We start from the raw sequence: 14,405 nt of genomic DNA, 5'->3' as shown, positions 1-14,405 counted from the left end.
TATTCACATACGGTCTGATATATCCTAGATCTTGACATGCACGTTAATACGAGATAATCAGCGTTATTTGCTTCATCTGTGAGTGGCCATAATGTTTTGGCTCATCCCTGTTCAGTACAATCAAAACAGCACAATGGCACCCAGCAGGGGTAAAATACAATATAAATAACTTGAACAAAGGTAGAATATTCTGCGGAAAGGCACCTAACCTGACTGTAGTGGCAAAATTAATTTAAACTGAAGGGTGATTTAAATAGTACTTTGGCAAGTATTTTTGTCTACAGTTCATTATGCTTACATTCTTGCATTCAAACAAAATATGATACTCATCTCCGAGGTGTTGGTCCTTTCAGAGGTTGCTGATCCTCGGCTTCTATCCAGCCCTTTATATTTTCCAGTAACCTTGGGGATTGTGCTGTTATTCAACATTAAGTTAAAAAATAGCTTGTCTGTACTTTTGGTTTTCATACAATAGGTAATTTCAGGGCTTAAATTCCTGCTGAAATTCGACATATAGACCACAGACTGATATGTTTTTGTGCTCACTTTGCCACTTGAAGGAATGAACTGATTTTTCAACTGCTGCTCAACAGTTGGTTTCAAGCTGATCCAGCTGATGTTGTGATATTTTCGTGTGAGCCACAGGTAAGACAGACCACAGTCACCTAGTAGCTGTTTGATCTGTCATATCCATGGTTACACATATACACTAGAGTTATACAAATTAAGCAAATATATATAAATTGTTCTGCTGAGTTTAATTTCTTTACCTTCTTTACCAATAATTCTCTTTAACTCTTTAACTGCAACACAAAGTGGGTAACTTCCCAGCTCCCCATAGACGATATTATTACAAGTTGTAATTTTAACCTTCAGGGTGTACTTTTTGAATTTTATGCGTAGTTTTTCCAATATGTCTATTTTTTCAACCGCCCAGACATGCATACAACCTAACTAGTGTGTCTAACCTGTCAAAAATATCTGATCTAATTTTACAACTCAATCAAATTTTCAGGACTTACTGATGACAGCAAACATCTGAAGGAAAGCTTATAGAGCCCTTACATGAGACCGAGATATACAATTATCGATTTGATATTTTTGTACATATTTGTACATACTACTACCTCCAGGATGTCGCCATTAATGCCTGCTTTAAGCTGTTTGTACCAATGTACATCTCTCCAAACTGTATTAGTTGCTTTACTGTGGTCAGTAAAAGAACATGAAGGCTTTTCTTTTAAAATGATACAAATCAATAATATATTTAATTTACTTAACGCTGAATTACAAGGCAACCATACTGTAACTCTGACAATAATAAAAACAGCACATTCGCCTAACAGCATGTCATTTTTGATTCTAACGGTTGGGAATTAATTAGAATTTGTCTCTGTAAATGAAAGACTGTGAAAGTAACATGAACTAATTGATTATTAATATCCAACTATCTACACAGGCTTGTAATGGCTTGTGTTTTAGTTGCATTATACACATAAACATGACCTGGGGACTGAGGCTGCTGATGCTGCTCTGCCAACGTGTTGCTCACACTATGCCTCCTGTGTAGACACTGTCACGCTGTTTGTGTGTTAACAGGTGAGTCCCTTCCCGTGGTCACTGCTAATAGATCCCCATGTTGTCTGTTATATCCTCTTCTCTGTTGTCTGACAGTCAAAACTGGAGGAATGTAATGAACAGCTGGAACTGAAGCAGAGAGACATAGCCAAGCTGCAGGAGAGAGAGAAGGCTCTGATTGCCGCCTTCCAGGCCTCGCTGGGCGAAAACAACAAGTTTGAAGAGTTCCTGACCAGAGTCTTCAAGAAGAATGTCAAACGTGTCAAGAAGAAGGAGCAGACCGGAACTGAAGGTGAGGGGAAGTAACACAGTGTGTGTGATTGTGGGAAGCTGTGTGTATCAATTTGTCCGTGTGTCCTTTATGATCCCACTGTGCGTTTGCAGAAGAAGAAGTGGACAGTGATGATGACTCTGATGGAGACGATGACTGGGCTGATGATGATTATGACCTTGGCACAGAGGAAGGAGGTGCTGCTCTGGACGATAGTGTTTGCCCTGCAGGTCAGTGCCGTGGTGGATAAAAAATTACTCAGATCCTTTACTTTTTCACAGTACAGTGGGAAAAATTGTAATTCTTACCAGTGATGCAGCCTAGTCCTTCAGGATGTATTGAAGCATTTAACTTAAGACCCTTCAGAACTGCCCGTCTTGATCTATGCTAGGCTCGCTCACAGACTGTGAGGAAATATGTTTCAGCAAGGAAGCCAAATAAAAATGATCTAACTTTAGAGGCTATTTTTAATTACCTGAATTTGGCGCGACCTGTTTGTGCTGCATTTTTCCTCGCTGTCGGGTCCGCAACAACAGGATACGGATACTGAACTGAAGCTATCATCCATATGTGACGCAGTCAGTCTGTCATAAGTTGATTTCCTTTTACAGTGCGTCAGATCTGGATCTGATCTGAAACAGACCTATGAAAAACCTACCCGGACCGGATGTGTGTCCAGGACAGACCTGGGGCCAGATATATCACTCTTTGTACTAACATTTCAGCCATTCTTTCCCCATTAATGATCTTTTAATTTTATCCTTAATTGTTAAGCGTTATCTAAAGTCTGTTTCAATATAAATTAATAAATGATCAACTTTGTGATGTTAAATAATGATGATTGAGATATCACTTATGGTTTACAGGTACATGTGGTTAATTAATGGTACAAGCTCTATAAAAAGCCACAGCCGTGCTTACTGGTAGTGTGTAATGACAGCTGCTCTGGTGCGGTTGGAGAACCTCGCTGATGCAGCACAATTAGTGAAATTGCACTTCTTCTTTGCTGCTCTTTTCACTGATATGTGTAATGGCTGGTGAAGCAGGTACTAGTATCACAAGCAAGTGACTCAGGGCATATCCATGTCTTTTTATGGTGAACTGTTGGAGTGGAAATGAGGCTCGTGCACATCTTCTCAGTTTAACAATGTTTGAGATTTATAAAACAGAACCAGGCATACGTGGCTTTATAAATCTGATGAAAAGACTGCGTATGTATATTTCTTTGTTTATGTGTACATACGGTTTTAGTCCTAATCCTACAGTTTTATGAATCTGGCCTCATGTCTGAAAAGACCCAAGGTTAATTGGACCCACTCCAAAATGCAGACAACCCAAACAGAACCAGTTAGTATAGTACATGTCAGTTTTTTGGTAATACAGCTGAACCCTACCTGAGACTCAGGTGACAGGGCGGATCTCCTCTGTAACGGAACCTGAAGTTCCTGTTGCAGTTAGCAAATAAACAAAATTGTCAACAAAAATAAAAATCACATCTTCCCTACCTCTTCTTTGGAAGAGGTAGGGAAGATAAAAACTCTGTGGGCTTGTGGATAGCGACTCGTGCACAATGGTAGGGGCCCATCTTGTGCTGCATAATATACTGGCATTACAGCCACACAGGTAGCTTCTGGGTTTATCCTGAAAAGAAATAATAGACACTGCTCTCCATGTATTTTGAATGCAGTGTCATCAGTCCACACCTGTTCAATGTCATCCAAAATGCAACAGACAGGAGTGAAAAATTTTGACTTTCTGTCTGAGGTGTCGCTATTGTGCCAGTGGTAGTCAAACTGTGAGATGGCCACATCTGGGTGGAGCCATTTCCGGGGTTGTCCATTCAAAGGGGAAAAAGTGGAGCAGAAGTAAAGTTAAATAAATCAGACTCATGTGAAAGCAATAAATAGAAGAGTGCTCTGATGCTAGCGGGGCTGTCAAGATTGAGTTTAGTGATATTTATTCAGAGAGACGGACACAATATTGACAGGAAAAGATAAAAACAAACAAAAAACACATCAGTCAAGTCTAAAATATGACAAAGCCTATCATGCTCTCAAGTCACTGTTCACATCCTACATAGAGTTGCTTTGAAACAGAGCGCAGCTTTTAGTCTTTTAGTTTAATAATGGCCCTTGTATTCTAAATATCAAACATTTTGCAGTGCTTAACTGTGCTTCAAGTTCAACAGGCTTTAACTTTAGCTTCAACTTTAAGTGTGAATCTGTGTGTGTGTGTGTGTATGTGTGTGTTTCAGGCTGTGAGCCAGAGTTGTTTGAGAACACACTGCAGCTGCGTGAGCGACGGCTGGACCTGGAGGAACTGCTGGTGGAGGAGAAGAAGAGTACTGAAGTTCTGAAGAAGGAGTATGACACCCTCGTTAAGAATGTCAGACTTCGCCTTTCATCGTTCTGTCTCCTGAAATGTTTCCTGACATTTTGTTACCTCTTTTTGTGTGTGTGTGTGTGTGTGTGTGTGTGTGTGTGTGTGTGTGTGTGTGTGTGTGTGTGTGTGTGTTTCGCTTTTTTTGCTTGGCCCTGCAGGAGACAACGGTGAAGAGCAGTAGGAAGGAAGTAGAGGACGACTTGGAGTTAGTCAACAGAGAGAAGCAGCAGAAAATGAACGAACTGGATGTGGTGGTTCCTCTCCGACTTCACCAGGTAACCAGCCAAAAAACTGTGGCGGTTTTACTGATGAGTGAACCACTGAGTGAAGACAAAACAAATTCAAGCTCTAGTCAACAGATTTGTAAGCACATTTTTGGTAACATTGGATGACAGTTAGCAGTGCAGTACAACTAAGTTAAACCTCAGCATGGAGTAAAGCAATATTTTTCTCGATGGTATTATTCTCCCTGTCATCAGGAAGGGTTCCAGCTCTTACACGGCACTATCTGTTTTGTTTGATCAACTGCCTTTCAGCTTTTAGGAGGTGTTCATGAGTGTTGGGTACTATTCAGCCAGACACAAACTGCAACTAGACCAGCCATCCTTTATTTTCAAGCATATCTTCAGCAAAAACAAGCCAGAATTTGATTATACAAGGCAGACATGTCAACTGTAGGCAGAATCAAGAGCAGTGGAATGGTTTTCTCTGATTGGTGCATTTCACCCTATACCCAAGATTCCACAAAGGGGGCCTGGGAGAATCCCGCACTTGTGAAAATGTGCAAAAGATAGGACATTTTCTATTCATTAGCAATGACCTAAAATCAGATCAAAATTCAAAATAGTTCACTTTGCAATTTAGGGTTGCAAACTTTCATTATCAGTTAATCTGTTGATAATTTTTTGCAAAATCCTTTTGTAAAACAGAGACTTTGCTTTCCCTTCCTTTCACCTTCTCCATTCTCCCAGATTGAGTTTGTTGTTAACGGCTCGATGCCATCTGATCTGAGCCCGGCATTGGTGCTGGACAGGACGGAGTTGAACAGGCTGCAGGAGCGCATCAAGCAGCTACAGGTGGAGAAGAGCCAGCAGAGAGATCTGTACTTTCAGGCCCGCCAGCATGTCAGGCTCATCCACGACCGCAAGGACATGGACACTAAGATCCAGGGTAAGATGTGTGGAGATGCAACATGTGAAATTCAGATGCCACATGACCACAAACAGCTGACAGAAAAGACACCTTTAGATGAAAAAAAAAATCTTGTGGCCTTGGCAGAGGCAGAGTGGCAGAGCAAAAGTCCTTCGCCGGTCGTCGTGATCATTTCCAGTGTCAGAAAGTGACATTCTTAGATTCAATCACATGTTTATTGCTCTGTATGTTGGTGTGTGTCTGTGTGGTGTTGTAGCGCTGGAGAAGCAGTGCAACGAGCTGATGATGATCAAGTATGGGAGACTGGTGGACCTGGAGGCTCTGCAGACACTGTCGGGGAACAGGGTGCTGGAGGAGCTCAAGCAGGAAAAATTCCTTCGAGAGGCTGCCTACGCCAAGGAAATCAAACAGTGGGATGTACGCTGACCTATGTGTGTGTGTTTGTGTATACATGTGCACTTTTGCAAGTGTGAGATACCTGTAGCACTGCCTTGGTTTGTTCTAAGCCTCTTCAAACTGAAAATGTTTCATCAACGTTGTAACATTTTCAACGGGGGGTGTTTGTTTTTATAGTCCGGTGGGGACTTCAATCTGAATACACACTAACCCATGGCAACTCACTCGTGGAGATAAACTTGATGTCCCTAGCGGTTCAGACTGCTTTTTGAGGGTTAAGACTTGGTTTTAGGGTTCAGATTAGAATCAGGTTTAGGTCAAGGTTAGGGTAAGGGTTGGCGTTAGGTATGTAGTTGTGACGGTTACGGTTAGAGTAAGGTGCTTGGGAAGGCATTATGTCAATGAGTTGTCCCCACTTGGATAGTGGAACAAACGTGTGTGTGTGTGTGTGTGTGTGTGTGTGTGTGTGTGTGTGTGTGTGTGTGTGTGTGTGTGTGTGTGTGTGTGTGTGTGTGTGTGTGTGTGTGATATTCAGGCGAAGGTAGAAGAGGCTCGTCAGGCTCTGATGGAGGTGACCAGGTGTAACACAGAACGTCTCCTCAGCATGACAAACCTCTTTGACCAGAAGAAGGAACTGGAACATAAACTCAACGCCAGACAGAAGAAGATGGTAATTTCTGTGCATTAAATTCATTTTCTACGTAATATTAATCAAAGCTGGGATAAGCAGGTGGCCACAAACTTCTGCAACAACTCTTCTGCATCTTTGCCATGTTTCAAACAGACTTTCAGTTACCTCTAGAAGCCTGTAGACGTTGACAACTGATCTTTTGGCCAGTGGGAGGTAGAAAAACTCCAAAATAAACCAATGGACACAGCTCTGACCTTCTGAAGTTGTCGTCGCTAACACATTTACACATCTAGTAGACACAGAGCCACATTATCATAATTGACATCACAACATTATCATGGAGTCATGTTTGTGTCCAATATGTTCCAATACTCACTCTCCTTTTTAGCTCTGGTGTGTTCTCCCCCAAGTCCTGAAAAAAACAGCTGGTTCTTTAGATGCTACACGTTCCACTTTCTTCACTGGCAGCCTAGTTACTAACTTTGTCTGTCTGCTGTTTGGTGCTGGAGATTTTTCAGCACTAATGAGACCCAGTGTGATTTTTGTTCAACACATGTGATATATTATTTTATCACCTTTATTTAAAAGTACACATCAGTATTTTTATATTAAAAATGTCAAGTGACTATGGGTCAAGTGAAGGGATAGCTCGTAGTGATGAACCCACTGGGAATTATCACCAACTCGGCTCTGCTCATACAGTAGATTTGGTTTTATTGCACATTTCTTGGTTCTTGGTTTTTGGTTCAGGCTCAGTGTTCTCACCAACCCAGCAGCTGGCAGCTGTTTTCAGATAAACTCAGAGCTAAAACAATGAATACTGGACTGAAGAATTCACTGACGTTAATGGAGATCTTCACCCTTACCTGATCATTTTGTTTTATGAGTTCAACTAAGTTTCATGAGTTCAGTTTGTTTGTCAATAGCTTTATTTACTCTGTTGTGAAGTCTTATGTCTTTGTACATGTTAATTTGAATGACCAAATGTTTTTCATTGATCATTACTGTCTATTTGCTTGTCATGCACTTCTTTTTTAATTTTTGTTCCTCTGACATTCTCCTCTTTGGCTGTTCCTTGGCCATCTCTCTTACTTGAAAATGCGATTATTTTGTGGAGTATACGGCGCCTTCATGCCACCGTCATGCTGCCATCGCAGACAGACGTTCCTTCCATGTACTCACCTCAACATCTCTGCTGATCTCTTTTCTACATTCCAAATCAATCCCATTCAAAACCTCACATGGTCTGGCAGCGACGGAAGGGTGGACTGCTCCTTCTCCTTCCCGTGGTAATCCTTAAATTGGCACTATCTGTTAGCGTGTGCCAGATTTCTGTCCTGCACACGAGCACGAACGCCCACCGTTGCTGACTGGCTGGAATAGTGTTGTGTGGCTCGGTCCGAGCCCCTTTGTTTGTTTTCCATTTACAGAGCCAGGGCTGTGGAGGAAGCCCGGATTTTTTTTCAGCACACACATAGAACGGACAGCTATCGGACCGTGAGGAGATTTAACAAAAAGTTTATTGGATTAGAATCACGTACTCCACCTTTAAGCCTGCTTTCCCCTATTTCTGTGTGCACACCTGATTGAAGTTACGTTGACTATTGAGTTGTACAAACATACAGGTGTGAGTTTGTGTATGTTTTTTGTCCATATACACTGTATGCCCTTATAGGTATGTTTGTGTGTATCCAGGGGGGACAGTTCCAGGATTACAGGAGACGTGTCGATCAGGAGGAGATCCGAAGGCTACAGATGCTGGTGAAAACACAGTCGCAGCAGATGGAGGCCCTTAGGAGAGAGATTGGCCTCCTGTCCCGTAAAGGAGGCCATGTCTTGCCCCCTTGCCAGGCCCCGCTGCCCCCGCTCGCCCCCTTGTCCTCCCCTACAGGCCGCACCCACACCGGCAAACAGAGACCAGAGCGTCTATCGAAACTGCTTAAAGGACAAAACTCGCCCAGTAGACAGGGAGCTATTTAATGAAGGCCAGAAAAAAACAAACAGTTATTGTATTGTTAGAGGATTCTGCTCAGTAATAGTTCTTTCCTGTGAATTCAGACTGAAGGATACTTCCATTTGTTGACTACTGTGTTTATTCTAAAGTCATACTCTTAAATGATGAGGGAGTCTGATTTTGTCTTTACTGAAAGCTATCTACTGCTCTTTGGAGTATGAAACCTTCTGATATTTATTGATTTATTGAACTTTTCATCTAGCATCCCCTTCAGCTAATTATTAATATTTTGAAATGGATCTTGAAAACAAACAAGCAAAAAATGTAGGGCTGCTGAAAGTTGAGTTGACATCTAGCAGCCTCAAGGAGCCAACTCTAGAAGCAGGATCCTAAATAGTGGAAAAAAATAGTGGACTGATCTATCTACATTTCCATTAAAAAAATTTTAATCTTCGACCAACCGCTAGATTGCTTTTCCTCTGTTCACCTCTTTGAGCCCAGTCAGCCTGGGTTTAGACAACTGAACAGCACCTTTGAAGTTTAGTCATGAATTTCCACTCCTATGTGGACAGCGTGCAGCTCCATGTTGCCATCCATCCGAATGATCGTTCAGGGCTCTCCAACTTAGAGTCTTGTGTCCTTGCTAATGTAGATAAACCTAAAGTGCAAATTTTAGGCACTAGGACACAGAAATTGCTCTTATGTGATGCTTCTGTTATTTTATATACGACTTTGACCAGTGAACCACATATTTTACTGTTTTCTTTCACTACTGTTATATAGGATTAGACTGTTCTTTAGGATGGTGAACGTTTAGATTTTAAAACAAGCCTTTATAACTTCCAGTCTAGACAACTGTAATGTCCACTTCGTTAAGTGCTGCCATGCTAAAAACCACACTCAGCTGCATGCTGCCTCTTTCAATCTGCTTCTCTTTCTGCTGGAATGAAGCAAAACGTGATGAACCACTCCCTTTTCCCTTGCATGTGAATTTGTTTGACAGTCACAATGCATTTGACTGTTTCTGAATCAGCACTCAGTGTAATGGCTCTTTGCGCTGGGTGGAGTCATATGTGTAAATCATACTGAGGAACAAAACTGTGACGCTGGGTCAAAAGGGTTACTGACACACTCAGAACTCATTCAGTTATTCTACTTATTATATCAAGTCACCAAGTACTTAGTTACCAAGTTTATCTCCTCCTCCTCAGTGCAAGTGTCATCCTGACTGTCACCCTCTTCTGCTTCTCTGACTGATCTCTCTACTGAAGACGCCCTCGGGAGTAAAATCCACTCTCTCTAGGCAAACATACGATCTGTTTTACTGATGAACATCAGCAACTGGTCCACTTTGAAACTTCAGACACGTCAACTGTTAAATGAAACTATTCTGATCCTTTATCTAGTATTGCATCTCATAAAGAGCTCAAAAAGCAAATCATTTTCATGTTTTTTTCTACGTAAGCAAAACACTGACAAAATTTAAGAACATACATGCGCATGGAACATGTCCCACAGGTGCTCCAAACCAAGCAAACCCTGGTGAATGCTGAGAGCGCTGGGCCATGACTTTCTTCACATGTACAGACTCCCCCAGCATCAACATCCATCCTCTGTGACACTTTGCAGTTCGTATGAAGACATATGAAAGGCAGCATGGGGAACATTTAACTTTACACTCACAAATAAAATGGCAGCAGCCTTTGTTATGGGTGCTGGTTCTCAGTAGTTAAGCTGGACTGGATAAACCCATTTAAATATTCTACTTCCCATCAAGAGCCATCAACTGTGCAAACAAGAGACTGTAGCATCACAAGCACTAGAGGGCACATAAGATTTATCTTTTGTAAATGTAGGTATTTGTTTTACTTATGTCTGCACACATGGAGAAATCTGTGTTTCAGAGTAAAGCGTTTTCATACAGTTTAGACTAAGTCGGGAAAAATCTGATTATTCTAATTTAACTGACGTTATTTACTCATTTAGTCCAATGTTATTGGCATAACCTTATGTAATGTGAGGCATGTTGTGTTATTTTTGTGAAATGTAGTTGAAAATCTTAAAGATTCCCATTATTTAAAACAGAATTTATTAAGTTTCAGGTCAGATTATGTCAGGAAGTTAACCTTATTGTCAGTTGGTGCTACTGTAACAGTTAGACCTGGAAGTTACTGGGTGTAGATATTTTGCAACAACTAATCTCTAACATAAGAACTAGTTTGCGAGGTGCAGCCCATATTGATTAAGTTATTGCGTTAACTAGGCCTAAGTTTGAACTGGCTACCAGTTGGCGCAACCAGAAAGCAAACAGACGTGTACAGTGCTCGCCAGCAGTGTGCATAAAGCTGTACTGCTGCAAATATTCAATAGTTCTGCTTTACTATTAATGACTGAAACTGTTTCAGATCTAAGGTGAAGTGACGGTGAAGTGTGTGTATATTTGGTTCCCAGTATAGAAAACAAAATAAGGTTGTTTTTTTTAAAAAAAACAAAAAAACAACCCATTAGTTGGGGGGTGCATACATTTCAGAGAAAAACACCACATGTTAGTCACACGTGTCAGATCTGCAAATCTGACGAGACAAGGCAGAGCAAAAAGACGAAGCATACAGACAGTAAACTGCGTGAACAACAGTCAAATGGCACTGATGGTGGGCAACAGCCCACACATACTTTACATCGCATAAGCTTCATATACATTTTAAAGTATCTACAGTAACACTTTCATCCGTCCAAAGGCCCATCAACAGACTCAGTAGGCTCCGATTCAGAGTGATTATAATGAGGCAGGGAGGCTCTTTATGGGCCAACTGCAGTTTTGAGTGTTTTTGCCCATTTACCAGAAATTGCTTAATGGTTTACACCATCAGTTTTCCTTCCAGTTAACCATTTGTTTCTACTTTGAGTGGGTGACGTGGATATCTAAAAATTACAGCCATATGTGATAGTTAAACATGCCATTCCAAACACCATGGGCATTAATCGGCTCCTCACAAGGTTTTGGGACCTGGCTGCAGGGATTTGCTCCCATTCAGCCGCAAGAACATTAGTGAGGTCCAGCAGGACTACAGGAAGAGTACAGGATCATCTAAAATATAACTGTACTTTATTGGAGCTAACAGTTCAAGGCCAATCCATGAAACCAGCCTCAAAACCAAACAGCACACTAACAAGTGTGGACGGGTGTGACCATATACTTCTGGCCAGTTCGCATTGGGCATTAGGAAATTGCGATGAGCATTTTTCAGTTTTTTGAGATTTTATAGACCGAGCAATAATCAGATGATTGAGAAAATAACCAGCAGATTGATCAACAATTAAAATAATCATTAGTTGTAGCCCTAATACAGATACTGAAATATGCCTTTCTTGATACCTCAGTTAGAGGAAACTAAACCTTTTTCTTTTAACCAAACCTGTTTGTCACAAGTTTAATTTTGTCTTGTCACAAACTGCCCTTAACAAGAACTGTGGCAAAATAAAATACAGATAGGATCTGCTAAGTAATTATTTCCATCAGGAACTATCTGATCCAAGAAGAATCATAAGCAAAACTACAAATCTGAGCAGACATTAGTTAAGAGCTGTAAGAACTACAGATCTGAAACACCTAGACTGCTACGTGGATTAGCAAAAAATTAATCCGCAACAATTTAGATAGTGGATTAATTTAAAAAAAAACAATCCAATTAGTACAGTAAGTTGTGCACTAGTCATCGGGCATTCAACAAGGCATTCTCTGGGCCCTGGGGGTTTCTGGTGGACAACTTTCACTCTGTTCTGACATTCTGTAGACCAAACAATTAGAGTCAGAAAACCGCAGCAGACAAAGAGCTGATAGTGGTCCCTGGACTGTCCTGCCCCACCGTCCATGTCCTCCCGGCTCACAGGGCAGCCAGCTCCTGCAGCAGCCTCTCCTTCTCCTGCTGCAGCTCCACGATGCTCTGCTTGTTCTGCTCCAGCCGGTCCTCCAGCCACTGCAGCAGCGGCCCGCTCACCGCCGACATCTGGCTGCACAGGTTCTTGGTGAACACCGAGCCGTTGTGGATCTTGGTGACGGGGTCCAGGTGCGCCAGGCTGTGGATCTTGCGGTACGTGTCCTGCTCTTCCTGGCACAGGATGCGCGGCAGCTCCACGGCCGACTCCAGGCACACCTTGCCGATGGCCTCGCGGGGCACCACGTGGACGGGGATCTCCACCCGCTCGTACTCGGAGCCCTTCTGCGCCTGCACGGACTGGAAGCAGGTGTACAGCACGCGTCCCGTCTTCGTGTTCTTGTCCTCGATAAAGCAGGAGAAGATGAGGCCCACGAAGCACTGATCCAGCATCTGGTACATGGCCTGGGTCCGCACGTCGACGTGGGAGGGCCACACGGTGATGTGCGGGTGGGAGTGGTACCAGCCGACCACCCGCATCGGCCTGCCCGTCATGTCGGCCAGCCTCTCCGCCTCCGTGGAGGCCGCCGACAGCTGCTCCGGGGATATCTCCACCCGGTCCTTCCTCTTGTCTGAGCGGCGGAGGATGATGACGGAGTGGATGTGGACGATCCGCGTGATTTCCACCTCTCCGATGCACAGACCCATCACCTCTTCCTTCTCCGTGCTCAGCGCGTGATTCATGCACACCAGAAAGGCGTCTGACTCCAGGTGAACGGCGCTCACCGCCATACCTACCCGTCAGGTTACGTTGTCCAGCCGGGCGAAGACGAAAACATAAACACAGCCAGGCAGCGCTTCACTTCCGGGTTCTCAAGTGTTGCGCCGAAACCCTCCGTGTTAGCGCTGCCGGCCTCCGACGGGTACGAAGGTTCCACTTACCTGTCGAGCATCCGGGGGGGAAACGAAATGATGACCATATTCCGTCTGTGTTACCAAATTATTTGTATTTAATCCCATTTAACATGAGGTTATCCTGGTTAAATAGGTTCTTTTTTTTTTTAAATCAGCAGCGATATGAATTTTAGTAAGTCCTACACTCAAACGGCCAAATGTACTTATTTATCAAAAAGTAAAAGTATTCATGAAGCGGCACAATGGCCCCTGACAGGGTCTTCTTCTTCTTCTTCTTCTACTTATTATTATTTATACTGAAAAGTTCAAACACAGTTTTAATATTTTATTAATTATGACTACTACTGGGTATTAATAATGCATCACACTGTTTTTTATGCAAAATCTACGGCCCTCAGATCAAAGTTTAAAGAAACAAATTTGCCTCTGAATGCAGTGAAGAAGAAGTATAAATGAAATCAAATGGAAGTACTCACGCACAAGTACAAGCACCTCAAAACTGTCCTCAAATACAATAAACCTTAAACTCGCATTTCTCAGGCAGCTGGTTGATTTAAGTTGCCAGCGTTTTTTTAGAAAGTGCAATCCTTATTGAACATCTCGGTCAAGGAGGCCAAACTGTCTAAGATTAGACCTTAGATTTAAATACAAAATCACACAAAATATTACTTTCATTGAAAATGAAAGTGCAAATGTTCACATCAAGTAAAGGAACACTTTGAGGGTTAGACAGTTAAACATGTTCAATTATGTACAGATTCAGAGCGATTTTAATCATTTTGCAACTGTAAGAAAATAATAATAATATATACTCAGACTAGGACAACAACTCTAAACCTTCATTGATGGAGATTGTATCTTGACTGACTTTAAATGCAACCATTAATTAACTAGTGTTTTTTCATGATCAAAACCGTTTTTATGATGATATTAATCATGACACAAAATAATGTAAATCATTTTTAAGGTCTTGCAGCAAAGATTGTTGAACAACCAAAAATGAGTCAATAAATCTGAAATAAAGACTAATCACAATTATTAAAAAAAAAAATAAAAAAAAAATATATATATATATATATATATATATATAAAAAATAATATTTTCTTGAAACATTACTCTGTCATCACTGAGGGCTCTTCCCAAAGGAAGAGGAACATCTGCAATATTCAAGCATTGCAAAACTCCCCTGAAGTACCTCATGAGCCAAAACCATAACAACGTCTGTTGAACGATGCATTTTCATTGCTTTG

General features: G+C 41.9%; 2 protein-coding genes across 2 annotated transcripts in view; one reads left to right on the top strand and one right to left on the bottom strand.

The window, feature by feature from the left end:
• Nucleotides 1–9,781, top strand: part of LOC120806665 (cilia- and flagella-associated protein 44) — a 29,327-nt gene extending 19,546 nt beyond the window's left edge. Inside the window, exons 27-34 of the mRNA XM_040158033.1 lie at nt 1,675–1,870; nt 1,963–2,079; nt 4,104–4,234; nt 4,390–4,506; nt 5,203–5,401; nt 5,640–5,800; nt 6,315–6,449; nt 8,106–9,781. Coding sequence (XP_040013967.1) covers nt 1,675–1,870; nt 1,963–2,079; nt 4,104–4,234; nt 4,390–4,506; nt 5,203–5,401; nt 5,640–5,800; nt 6,315–6,449; nt 8,106–8,390 — 1,341 coding nt within the window. The 3' untranslated portion in view covers nt 8,391–9,781. The remainder of the gene's footprint in view (nt 1–1,674; nt 1,871–1,962; nt 2,080–4,103; nt 4,235–4,389; nt 4,507–5,202; nt 5,402–5,639; nt 5,801–6,314; nt 6,450–8,105) is intronic.
• Nucleotides 9,782–10,072: 291 nt separating this feature from the next.
• On the bottom strand, nt 10,073–13,188 carry brcc3 (BRCA1/BRCA2-containing complex, subunit 3). Its single transcript, XM_040156495.1, has one exon. The coding sequence runs from the start codon at nt 13,029–13,031 to the stop codon at nt 12,249–12,251; it is 783 nt and encodes a 260-aa protein (XP_040012429.1). The 5' UTR covers nt 13,032–13,188; the 3' UTR covers nt 10,073–12,248.
• Between the last annotated feature and the right edge of the window lie 1,217 nt (nt 13,189–14,405).

Source organism: Xiphias gladius, chromosome 20 (genome assembly GCF_016859285.1).
Source record: "Xiphias gladius isolate SHS-SW01 ecotype Sanya breed wild chromosome 20, ASM1685928v1, whole genome shotgun sequence".
Lineage (NCBI taxonomy): Eukaryota > Metazoa > Chordata > Actinopteri > Istiophoriformes > Xiphiidae > Xiphias > Xiphias gladius.
This window is presented reverse-complemented; position numbering and strand designations above follow the sequence as displayed.

Coding starts and splice junctions, on each gene's coding strand:
- brcc3 (XM_040156495.1), bottom strand. CDS start 13,031: ATGGCGGTGAGCGCCGTTCACCTGGAGTCAGACGCCTTTCTGGTGTGC.